Source organism: Panthera uncia, chromosome D1, assembly GCF_023721935.1.
Source record: "Panthera uncia isolate 11264 chromosome D1, Puncia_PCG_1.0, whole genome shotgun sequence".
NCBI lineage: Eukaryota > Metazoa > Chordata > Mammalia > Carnivora > Felidae > Panthera > Panthera uncia.
In genome coordinates this window covers 57,946,864-57,959,108 of record NC_064808.1, presented here as the reverse complement: position 1 = coordinate 57,959,108, position 12,245 = coordinate 57,946,864, and the positions used below count along the sequence as shown (strand labels likewise).

General features: G+C 38.2%; 1 protein-coding gene across 3 annotated transcripts in view; it reads left to right on the top strand.

Moving 5' to 3' along the window:
* The window catches only part of PAK1 (p21 (RAC1) activated kinase 1), a 154,200-nt gene extending 142,245 nt beyond the window's left edge, over positions 1 to 11,955 (top strand). For all 3 annotated transcript variants that reach the window (XM_049652738.1, XM_049652747.1, XM_049652733.1), the window contains exons 12-15: positions 4,754 to 4,853; positions 6,878 to 7,074; positions 9,944 to 10,081; positions 11,801 to 11,955. In XM_049652738.1, coding sequence (XP_049508695.1) covers positions 4,754 to 4,853; positions 6,878 to 7,074; positions 9,944 to 10,081; positions 11,801 to 11,887 — 522 coding nt within the window. In that variant the 3' untranslated portion in view covers positions 11,888 to 11,955. The remainder of the gene's footprint in view (positions 1 to 4,753; positions 4,854 to 6,877; positions 7,075 to 9,943; positions 10,082 to 11,800) is intronic.
* The last annotated feature ends 290 nt before the right edge of the window (positions 11,956 to 12,245 follow it).

Here is a 12,245-nt window from a genome sequence, read left to right as displayed (position 1 = left end):
ATATATACACACCACAACTTCTCTTTACATTCATCAGTTGATGAATACTTGGACTGTTTCCATAATTTGGCTATTGTAGATAATGCTGCTATAAACATCAGGGTGTGTGTATCCTTCTGAATTAGTATTTTTATATTTTTGGGGGGTAAATACCTAGTAGTACAATTGCTAGATCGCAGGGTAGTTCTATTTTTAACTTTTTGAGGAACCTCCATACTGTTTTCCAGAGTCGCTGCACCGGTTTACATTCCCTCCAACTGTGCAAGAGGGTTCCCCTTTCTCCACATCCTCACCAACACCTGTTGTTTCTTGTGTTGCTGATTTTAGCCATTCTGCAGATAGGTGTGAAATGATATCTCATTGTTTTGACTTGTATTTCCCTGATGATAAGTGATATTGAACATCTTTTCATGTGTCTATCGGCCATCTGTATGTCTTCTTTGGAAAAATATCTATTCATGTCTTTTGCCTTTGTTTTAATTGGATTATTTGTTTTTTGGATGTTGAGTTTTACAAGTCTTTTATATATTTTGGATATTACCCCTTTATTAGATATGTCATTTGCAAATATCTTCTCCAATTCCATAGGTTGCCTTTTAGTTTTGTTGATTGTTTCCTTTGCTGTGCAGAAGTTTTTATCTTGATGAAGTCCCAATAGTTTATTTTTGCTTTTGTTTCCCTTGCCTCAGGAGACATATCTAAAAAGAAGTTGCAATGGCCAGATGTCAAAGAGGTTACTACCTGTGTTCTCCTCTAGGATTTTTATGGTTTCATGTCTCACATTTAGGTCTTTAATCAATTTTGATTTTATTTTTATCTGTGGTATAAGAAAGTGGTCCAGTTTAATTCTTTTGGATGTTTCTGTCCAGTTTTCTCAACACCATTTTTTGAAGAGACTTCTCTTTTTCCTGTTGGATATACTTTCAGTTTTGTTGAACATTAATTGACTATATAGTTTTGGGTTCATTTCTAGATTTTCTATTCTGTTCTATGACCTATGTGTCTGTTTTTGTGCCAGTACCATCCTGTTTTGATTACTACAGGTTTGTAATATAACTTGAAGTCTGGAATTGTGATGCCTCCAGCTTTGTTTTCTTTTTTAAGATTGCTTTGGTTATTTGGGGTCTTTTGTGGTTCCATGCAAATTTTCAGATTTTTTGTTATAGCTCTGCGAAAAATGTTTTTGGTATTTTGATACAGATTGCATTAAATGTGTAGATTGCTTTGGGTAGTATAGACATTTCAACAATATTTGTGATTCCAGTTCATGAGCATGGAATGTCTTTCCATTTCTTTGCTTCATCTTGAATTTCTTTCATCAGTGTTTTAGAGTTTTCAGAGTACAGGTCTTTCACTTCTTTGGTTAGGTTTATTCCTTGGTATCTTATTGGTTTTGGTACAGTTGTAAATGGGATTGATTCCTTGATTTCTCTTTTTGTTTCTTCATTATTTGTATATAGAAATGCAACAGATTTCTGGATGTGGATTTTGTATCCTGTGACTATTGAATTTGTATATCAGTTCTAGCAATTTTGGTGGGGTGGGGGTGTTTAGTGTTTTCTATATAGAGTAGCATGTCATCTGCAAAGAGTAAACATTTGACTTCTTCCTTGCCAATTTGGATGCCCTTAATTTCTTTTTATCGTCTGACTCTTGTGGATAGCCAAATTTTTATTAGAGGAAGAAGATGAAGTTGAGGAGAAGTTGAGGATATTGGATGTTTTGCTGATAAGAGACTGGAACTTTACAGTAGCCCAATAATAGAAAAGTTTCAGAATTAGGGAAAAGTAGATTAGGTGATTAGAAGATGAGATTCAGAGTATTATGGGATTAAGTTCAATATTATGATTGGGGTTTGATGATGTAAGATCTGGAGGCATTCAGATGGAAAAATGTAGTTGTATATTTAATCAATATTAGGAAAAGTGAAGTCACGTGAAATCAATTTCATCCTAGAAAATATGATCACCCTGCATCCTGGGATCTGGAACACACACATGTAGGTTAATGGAATTAACATAGACCTGGGATTCTTAGGAGCTATGGCTTCTTTTCTTTGCTCCACTGTTAATACAGTGTTTCTCAACTTTTTAAAATTATTATTATCTCTCCCTGAGGGAGCCTTTTAAGACATTTTTTCCTAATCCCATTCCCCCCCATGAAATATTAATACCATAGATATACTGCATATCTGTTTATGTATTGTGGCCCTTTGGGAAGCCACAAACCACTGTAATATCTAAAATATTTTTCACTCACCCCAGGAGCTAACTTGCACTGATTGAGGATACATGCATATGTATGCTTAGGGAAATCAATTTGCTTCAATTTATATATCTTTAAAATGGGAATTCACCCTGTATATACGTTAGGGGCGCCATATGGATCAAAAAGCACTTAAAAATTTTTTTTAATGTTGCACAAATAGGTGACATTACTATTATCTTTAAGTTCTAAGAGATCATCCCTCTTTTAAAAAATAGTTTTATTGAGATATAATTCACATACCATATAATTCATCCATTAAAAAGTATATAATTTAATGGTATTTAGCATATTGAGTTACACAACCATCACCATAATCAATTTTAAAATATTTTCATCACGCCTCCCCCCCAATAAAACTCCTTACCCATTCATTAGTAGGCACTGCCCCACCCACCCCATTTCTTGACCCCTCCCCCCAACGCTATGCAACCACTAATCTATTTTCTGTCTCTATAGATTTACTTGTTCTGGACATTTAATATAAATGGAAACGGCTTCTTTTCCCTAGTATAATATTTTGAAAGTTCATCCATGTTATAATGTACATTAGTCCTTCATTCTTTTTATTAACAAATAAGATTCCATTTATTTATCATTCATCAATCAATGGACATTTGGGTCATTTCCACTTTTTGGCTATTATGAATAATAACATATGTACTTGTACAAATTTTTGGTTGGATATCTGTTTTCATTTCTCTTGGGTATAAGCCTAGGAGTGGAACTTCTGGTCATATAGCAACTCGGTGTACTTGCTTAAGAAATGGCCAAACTGTTTTCCAAAGTGGCTGTATTTTTTGATATTCCTACAAACAATGTATGAGGGTTCTAATTTCTCAAAGTTATTTTTTTATCATAATTTTTGACATCCAGAAATCAGGGTCTCCAGCCTCCTAAGGAAAGCAACTCTTACTTTTTTAGGCAAAAGCTGCTTCTGAATATTTGTTTGTTCTTAATTTAGCCATTGCTATGTTCTTAGAAAGTGAAGTATTAATTTGAAAACATTGAAGTAGTATTTTCCAATTGGTTTGCATCTTTAGTATTTTTCAGTTGGTAGAAGCTTCTAAAATGTTAGCTTTTTGTTATGGACTTAAACTAGTAGATTTAGTAGCAAACCTGAGGTTATTTTTTCTTATCCCCACATTTTACAGATGGGAAAACAGTAGCCTGGAGAGAGTAAGTGATTTGTTTAGAATGTTAGTATCATTAGTCAGGAAGTGGCAGCACCAGGCATTTTCATTGTTCCATTAGCCTCTGTGTTATTCACTCTGCCTGCTAATTATAGATGTTTTCCAAGATTCTTTTCTTGCTTTTGTCTTCTATAACATTTGCCAGTTGCAGCCATAACTATAACTTAAAAAAAAATCACCTGGTCACAAATGACTCAAATATTTATCTCAAGTCCATATCTCCGTATAGAACTTAAGACTCATATGTTCAGTTGTCTACTGAATATTTGTCTGCAAATGCTTATCCGTATATAAAATTTAACATACCCAAAACAGTACAGATTATCTCCTCGCCAATAAGAGAGTTTTCTGACTTAACTGTTGCTTGTTCTTTAAAATAAGTTTCTTTTTTTTTTTTAATGTTTATTTATTTATTTTGAGAAAGAGAGAGAATGTGAACAAGGGAGGGGAAGAGTGGGGGGGGGAGAGACTATCCCAAGCAGGCTCCGTGCTGTTAGCACAGAGCCGGCACGGGGCTGGATCCCATGAAACATAAGATCGTGACCTGAGCTGAAATCAAGAGTTGGACATTTAACCAACTGAGCCACTCAGGCGCCCCCTAACTTCACTGTTTCTAATATCACTTTCATATGTCTCAGATATGACTCTCTTTGTCACTTTCCTCCGGTTTTATCGTTATAAAATCATTTCCATTCTTCCTCAGTAGTTTTTCTTGGGCCTCAGCTTCTTTGTTAAGGATCTAATGTTTGATAAAAAAACAAAAAACAAAAAAACTCCAAAATGGATTGGAGGAACTTTTGTACCTAAAAACTATTGGGGCGCCTGGGTGGCTCTGTCAGTTGAGTGTCTGACTTCAGCTCAGGTCATAATCTCATGGTTCATGGGTTTGAGCCCTGGGTCAGGCTCTCTGCTGAGCCCACTTCGGATCCCATGTCTCTCCCTCTCTCTCTGCCCCTCCCCCACTCACACGTATGTGTTCTCTCTTTCTCTCTCTCTCAAAATAAATAAACATTAAAAAAAGGAAACTATTGTAAGGTGTACTATAATTACAATAAGATATGGTAAGGCATATTATAAGAAAGGCATAAAGCAGGACCAAATTAGAAGAATGCTTAGCCAGGAGACAGGAGATTAGGCTGTAGACCTGCCTCCACCACAGATTGGGAGCAAGTTCTGTTTACTCACTGGGCCCCCACTTTCTTGGTCATAAGATGAGGAGGTTGGATTAGTTGATTTTCTATAAGTTTTCATATTATAAGTCCTTTTTTTCTCCCTCTGCTCATCGACTTCAATAGTGCCTGCAGGCTTTGGAGTTTCTGCATTCGAACCAGGTCATTCACAGAGACATCAAGAGTGACAATATCCTGTTGGGAATGGATGGTTCTGTCAAGCTAAGTGAGTAGGAATGAAGATACTTCTCTTCCTGATGGGACCCTGTCTCCTGGGGGAGGGTAATCATATAATAGTAGCTACAAGACTGAGCAAGGGGTCTTCACTTACAGGCACATGTTGGAGATATTGAGGGTCAGTTCCAGACCATTGCAGTAAAACGAATATTGCAGTAAAGCAAGTCAAATGAATTTTTTGGTTTCCCAGTGCATATAAAAGTTATGTTTACACTACACTGAAGTCGATTAAGTGTGTAATAGCATTATGTCCAAAAAAACGATGTACATATCTTAATTAAAAAATACTTTCTTGCTAAAAATTGCTAACCATTATCTGAACTTTCAGTGAGTTGTAATCTTTGTTTTTGTGAAGAGTCTTGCTTCGATGTTGATGGCTGTGCACTGATCAGGGTGGTGGTTGGTGAAGGCTGGGGTGGCTGTGGCAGTTTCTTAAAATAAGACAATAATGAAGTTTGCTGCGTTGACTGATTCTCTTCCACTTCATGAACAACTTCTCTGTAGCATGCAATGCTGTTTGATAGCATTTTACCCACAGTAGATCAGCTTTCATAATGGGAGTCAGTCCTCTCAAACCCTGCTACTGCCTTATCAACTAAATTTATGTAATATTTTAAATCCTTTGTGTCATTTCAACGATCTTCATGGCATCTTCACCAGGAGTAGATTCCATCTCAAGAAATACTTTCTTTGCCCATCAGTGAGAAGCCATTCCTCACCTGTTCAGGTTTTATCATGAGATTGCACTAATTCAGTCACATCTTCAGGCTGTACTTGTAATTCTAGTTGTCTTGCTATTTCTACCACATCTGCAGTCAGAACATAGACATTTATCGATTTAAATAAGTTCACCATCTTATATGGGTGCAGTTCGTGTTGCCCCAACACAATTACAGTGGTAACATCAAAGATCACTGGTCATAGACCACCATAACAGATGTAATTATAATGAAAAAGTTAGAAATATTATGAGAATTACCAAAATATAACACAGAGACATGAAGTGAGTAAATGCTCATCACAGAATTGCTACAAACCTTCAATTTGTAAAAATCTGTGATGTGCAATAAAGTGAAGTGCAATAAAATGAGGTATGTCTGTGTTTCCTGGGATATGCAAGCTCTTTATAGTACTCAGCACTATGCAGGATGTCATTTCTTTTTTTCCCTGTCCATTTATATGTTTAGCCAAAAGAAATTTACTGAATGCCAACTGTGTGCTATGTCCAGTGATGGCACCAAGGATACTTTTGCTTGTCTTCAAGTAGCTCTCAGTCTAGTAGTGGAGAAATTAGTGTAGTTTCTTTGATTCATTCATTCAGCACACTTTTATCAAATATCTATTATACCTAGGCCCTCTGGGAATAAAAAAATGAGTGGGAAGACATAGCCTTTTCTATCAAAGGCCTCAATTTAAATAAACATATAATTGCAATACAATAAGAATGAACTATAAGCAGAACATTTTGTTCGAAAGTGTGAGGATCAGTAGCCCAGACAGACAGCTGTGTTACAGATGGGCAACTTATGGGAAGATTGTTAGCAGTCTTTGTCCAGGGGCACAGGGTGAGAAATTAATAAAAGCAGGGCCATTCCTACTTGTAGGTGATTAGGGCTTAAGTCTGGGACTCATTCCCAGAAAATAAAACAAGGACCTAGACTGCCAGATTCTGGGACATGGGTGTGGATTTCAAGAAGAAAGCAAAATTGGGGCAAGTAATCAAGGCCAAAACGGGCACCTTTGGCTCTAATGCCTAGTTCTTCTAGTTTGAGGAGGGGTAAGAGGCCAGAGATGATGTCTCTTTTGTTCGTCTTGTTTCTTTTCAATGTCGGACAGAGGACAGGCTAAGAGCTGGATGTGAAGGTGGCAGTCATGTGATTCCAGGTCTGGAGAGAGAAGGGATTGCCATGGCTGGGAGCTAGGCAGAGCTTGACAGCTAGGGATAGGCACATAGTCAATACTTATGGAAGGTGTACCCTAAATATATGTCCATTCTTTCTTTTCTTTTTCTAGCTGACTTTGGATTCTGTGCCCAGATCACCCCAGAGCAGAGCAAACGGAGCACCATGGTGGGAACCCCATACTGGATGGCACCAGAGGTTGTGACACGGAAAGCCTATGGGCCCAAGGTTGACATCTGGTCCCTGGGCATCATGGCCATTGAAATGATTGAAGGGGAGCCCCCATACCTCAATGAAAATCCTCTCAGAGTGAGTGTTACTAGTCCCATTTCAAGATGTTTGGGCTATTGTCTTTAGTCCCGGGAAATGAGACTCAGGCTATTCCCTACAGTTTTCAACCTGGATCTGTCTTTTCTAGATAAAACTAGGCACTATTGGATTTAAAGAAAAGAGATATTCACAGTCACTCATTTATTCAACAATTATTTGAGTTCCTGCCATGTAAAAGAAACTGTTCTAATGGCAATGAAGAAATTAATAAATAGTAACAGAGGGTAAGTGCTGTGAAATAAAGCTGAGTAAAGGGCTTATGAGAGTGATGGGGAAAGAGGGAGAAATGTACTATTTTATTTAGAGTAGAGAAGGAAGTCCTCCCTTATAAGTTATTTGAGCAGAAACCTGAAGAAAGGAGCAAGCCATGCAATTAATCTGATGCAAGAGTTTCCCAGGTATCAAGTATATAAACGACTTGATTTGAGAACACACTTGTATCCAGGAAAAAACCAAAGAGGGCAGTGTTCCTAAGTGAATGAGTGGAGAGGAGAATAGTAGACAAGGTCAGAGAACTAGGAGGGGACCAAATCAGACCTTGTGACCATCTTGAGAACTTGGCTTTTATTCTGTAAGAGATTGGAAGCCATTGAAGGATTTTGAGGTGAGGAGTAGTATGATGTAATTTATGTTATGAATTAACCATTTTGGCTGCTTTCATGGAAAGCAGACTCTGAAATACTGTTATAATCATTCAGGTAAGAGTGGTAGCTTGGACTATGTTGGTGGCATGAAGAGTGGTTAGACTCAGGAAATATCTTGAACATACAGCTGACAAGGTGAATTAGATATCAGAGAAAGAGGAATCAATAATGCCTATGAGATTTTGGGCCTTAATTGCTGAAAAAGTTCAGTTGCCATTTACTGGGAAGGTCGAAGAGCAAGTAAAATTGGATAATAGAGTTTGTTTTTAATGTGTTAATTTGAAATGTTTATTAGACATCCAAGTAGAGATGTCGCACAGAGTTGGGCTTAGGAGTCTGGAGTTTAATGGTGAGAGGTCAGAGCTATAAATACAAATTTATCAGGAAGTAGTATATAGTTGGTTTACTTAAGCATTGGAACGAGATGATTGATGTGATCACTCACCTAGGGAGTAAGGTTTGAGTACTGAGCCCTGGGGTACTCTCATGTTTACAGTTTGGAGGAACTAGCAAAGTAGACCAAGGAATGGCCTTTCTAGAACTGAGAGAAGTGTGTTCCGGAGGCCAAGAGAACAAAGTGTTTGGAGAAGAACTGTGTTCTTTGGAGAAGGACATTGGCTGTGTCAAATGTCACTGATTGTATGAGATAAAGTTGAGAAATACACATTATATTTGCCAATGTGGAGGTTAGTGATGAGCTTGACAGTCAGTGGAGTGATGGTAATGAAATGATAGCCTAATTAGAGTAAATCCACCAGAATGGGAGAAGTTGAGATGGCATGTGAAAGCAATTGTTGTTGTTGTTTAAGGAGTTTTGCTCTTAAGAGAAAAGAGAAATGGAGCAGGAACTAGAAGTAGAGCTGAGGGAGGGTTTAGTTTAGTTGTGTTTGTTTTTTTTTTAAGATATTATTACATCATGTTTGTGTGGGGATAGCAATAATCTAGTGCAAAGGAGGAAAGTGGTCATGTCCAAGAGAGAAGTGACATCTGTAGGAGTGATGTCCTTAAGTTGATGAGAGGGGTTGGATCAAGTATTGAAGTAAAGAGTATTAGATTAGAGTATGGATAATTTATCCATTGCAATAAGAGAGGGAAGGCAGAGTATATGAACACAGATGTATGTTGGTAATTTGGGTCATGGGCAAATAGGAGAATTATTCTGATTGCTTCTATTTTCTTATTTTTCCCAACCTCCCCTCCAGTGCAGGAATTCTCTGTGCATTTTTGGTAGGTGGTCATCCAATCTTAACTGGATACCTCTTGGGTAGCTCTGATTATTGGAAAGTGCTTCAGTGTACCTGAAACTGAAAAAGCCTGAAGGTCCCAGCTTTGGTCTCTGAATCCACATACTACTCATCTTCCCCCATCTTCCAGTAGCCTTGAAAATGATGACTAGTAGGGTGTGATGGAAATAAGACTGGGATTAGAATCAGAGAACAGAAGCTCATATGATTAAGTTGATACTTGGCATATCCCTTTATGTTTCTGGACCTTATTTGTGAAATGGGGATGATTCTTGCCTAGCCCATTATCCAGACTTATTATTGTGGGCATTAAATGAGGTAGTGTTTGTGTAAATACTTTGTGAATTAAAGTGCTCAGTGCTTGAAAAGGACTGGTTTTGTTTTGTTTTGTTTTGTTTTTTTAACTTATCCCATAAGATGCTCCATGTTAGGGGAACTGGGAGGCAACAGGGAGACAGATTGTTGCTTTACAGGCATTTCCTTTTTATATTCCTCTCTGTTAGAAGAAATCAGTTCTTAGATGACTCGGGTGCCAAGGCATCAGGAATAATTTCCTCCAGCAAATGGGCAGGTGTTTAATTCTTCAGGCTAAATGAATAATAAGCCCCTTAGTTCTATAATCAAGAATAATAATAAAGCCATGGGTCCGGAACACACTTCATAAGTTTATAAAGTGCTTTCCAATATACTATCTTGTTTTATATTTACAAACATGTGATATAGATATAGATAGGCACTATTATCATCCCTGTTTCTACAGATGAGGAATTTGGAAACTCACTGACTTGCACATGATCACATGGCCTTTAAATGTTAAATAAGATCCTTAGGTCATATTCTTTCCAGTCTCTTTGTGTCCTAGAGGCATAAAGCAGCCGACCATATTTCTAGAGGGCAAGTGTGGGGACTAGGAGAGAACCCCAGCTGGAGCCTACGGTGATTCTTCATTTGTATTGCCAGGCCTTGTACCTCATTGCCACCAATGGGACCCCGGAGCTTCAGAACCCAGAGAAGCTATCAGCTTTTTTCCGGGACTTTCTGAACCGCTGTCTTGAGATGGATGTGGAGAAGAGAGGTTCAGCTAAAGAGCTGCTGCAGGTAACTGTCCCTAAGCAGAGAAGCTCCAAATTCAAGGGATCACTAAACCAAGTCTTTTTTGCTTCATTTTTGCACGTGAGGCACTACTAGGCCTCTCTCCTACAACTTACCTACACTCAACTTCTATTCCTACTTCCCTAACCTCTTTCATCCCTGGGCCTTTGCTCAAGCTATTCCCTGAGGCTGTTCCTCAGTCTGTTAAAACTACACATAGGCTTAGCTTAAAAATCTGCTTACTGAGCTCCTGTTGAATTTTGCGTGTATTATCACCATAGTTGAGTCTTACCTAATATAAAATGGAATCATACAATATGAAAACTTGTGCCTGGCTTCTTTCACTCATCATAGTGTCTATGGGATTCATCCTGTTGTCAGCATATCAATTATTCATTCTTTTCTTTCTTTATTTTATTATATTTTTAATGTTTATTTCTGAGACAGAGAGAGACATAGCATGAGTGGGGGAGGGGCAGAGAGAGAGGGAGATGCAGAATCTGAAGCAGGCTCCAGGCTCTGAGCTGTCAGCACAGAGCTGGACACGGGGCTTGAACTCACAAACCGTGAGATCATGACCTGAGCTGAAGTCAGTCGCTCAACGGACTGAGCCACCCAGGTACCCCAATTATTCATTCTTTTGAATTGCTGTGTAATTTTCTGTATAGTATTATATAAATATCACATTCATTCTTTCATTCTCTTGGACATTTGGGTTCTTTTTAGTTATGACTATTTTTTAAATATTTATTTAAAATACTCTTTTTAAAAAATATATATTATATATATGTATATATTTTACTTAAATTCAAATTAGTTAACATGTAGTGTAATAATGAGTTCAGGAATAGAATTTAGTGATTCATCACTTATATATAATACCCACTGCTCCTCCCAACAAGTGCCCTTCTTTTTTTTTTTTTTTTTTTAACGTTTATTTATTTTTTAGACAGAGAGAGACAGAGCATGAACGGGGGAGGGGCAGAGAGAGAGGGAGACACAGAATTGGAAGCAGGCTCCAGGCTCTGAGCCATCAGCCCAGAGCCTGACGCGGGGCTTGAACTCACGGACCGTGAGATCATGACCTGAGCTGAAGTCGGACGCTTAACCGACTGAGCCACCCAGGTGCCCCAACAAGTGCCCTTCTTAATGTCCATCACCCATTTAGCCCATCCCCACACCCAACACTCCGCCAGCCACCCTCAGTTTGTTCTCTGTATTTAAGAGTCTCTTATGGTTGTACCCTTTCTGTTTTTATCTTATTTTTGCTTCTCTTCCTCTCTGTTCATCTGTTTTGTTTACTAAATTCCACATATGAGTGAAATCATATGATATTTGTCTTTGTCTGACTTATTTTGCTATAATATACTCTAGTTCCATCCACGTTGTTGCAAATGGCCAGTTATGACTATTGTAAGTAAAGTGACTATGAACATTCTTGTGTGTGTCTTTTGGTGGATACACAAACTCTTTTCTGTTGGAAATATACCTGTGAGTGGAAATGCTGGGATATAGCAGAGATGTGTGTTTGAGTGGTAGGTAGATACTGTCAGTTTTCCAAAATGGTTTGTTACCTTTTAAAGATGTTCTTCAACTTGGGGATGATCTGAAGCTTTCCAGACAGAGCCTTGTGCAAACATGGATAGCCTTATTAACATCTTATAATGGTTACTGAGGAAGAATGGTAAATAGTCATGTGTCTTTTGCTCTTTTTTTCCTTTCCAGCATCAGTTCCTGAAGATTGCCAAGCCCCTTTCCAGCCTCACTCCACTGATTGCTGCAGCAAAGGAGGCAACCAAGAACAATCACTAAAACCACGCTTGCCCCAGCCTCATTGTGCCAAGACTTCTGTGAAATAAATGCTCATTTTAGAAATTCAAGCCCCCGATGCCCTCTCTTCCTTGCCTTGCTCCTCCCATTTCCTGGTCTAGCGCTCTCATGTCTTTGATCCTTGAGAACTATGTGTCCAGCATTGAAGAGAACCGCAACTGACTAATGAGATGATGTCCATTTCTAAATAAGGAATTTCCTCCCAATTCATGGATGTGAGGGTGGTTTACCATCAAGGGCTTCTTTGAATAAACCCGTGGACTCCTTTTCCCATCCCCTCCATCTCTCACCTGCCAGTCAGTTCTTGACTCTATAATTTTTGGCTTTGTAACATTATCAA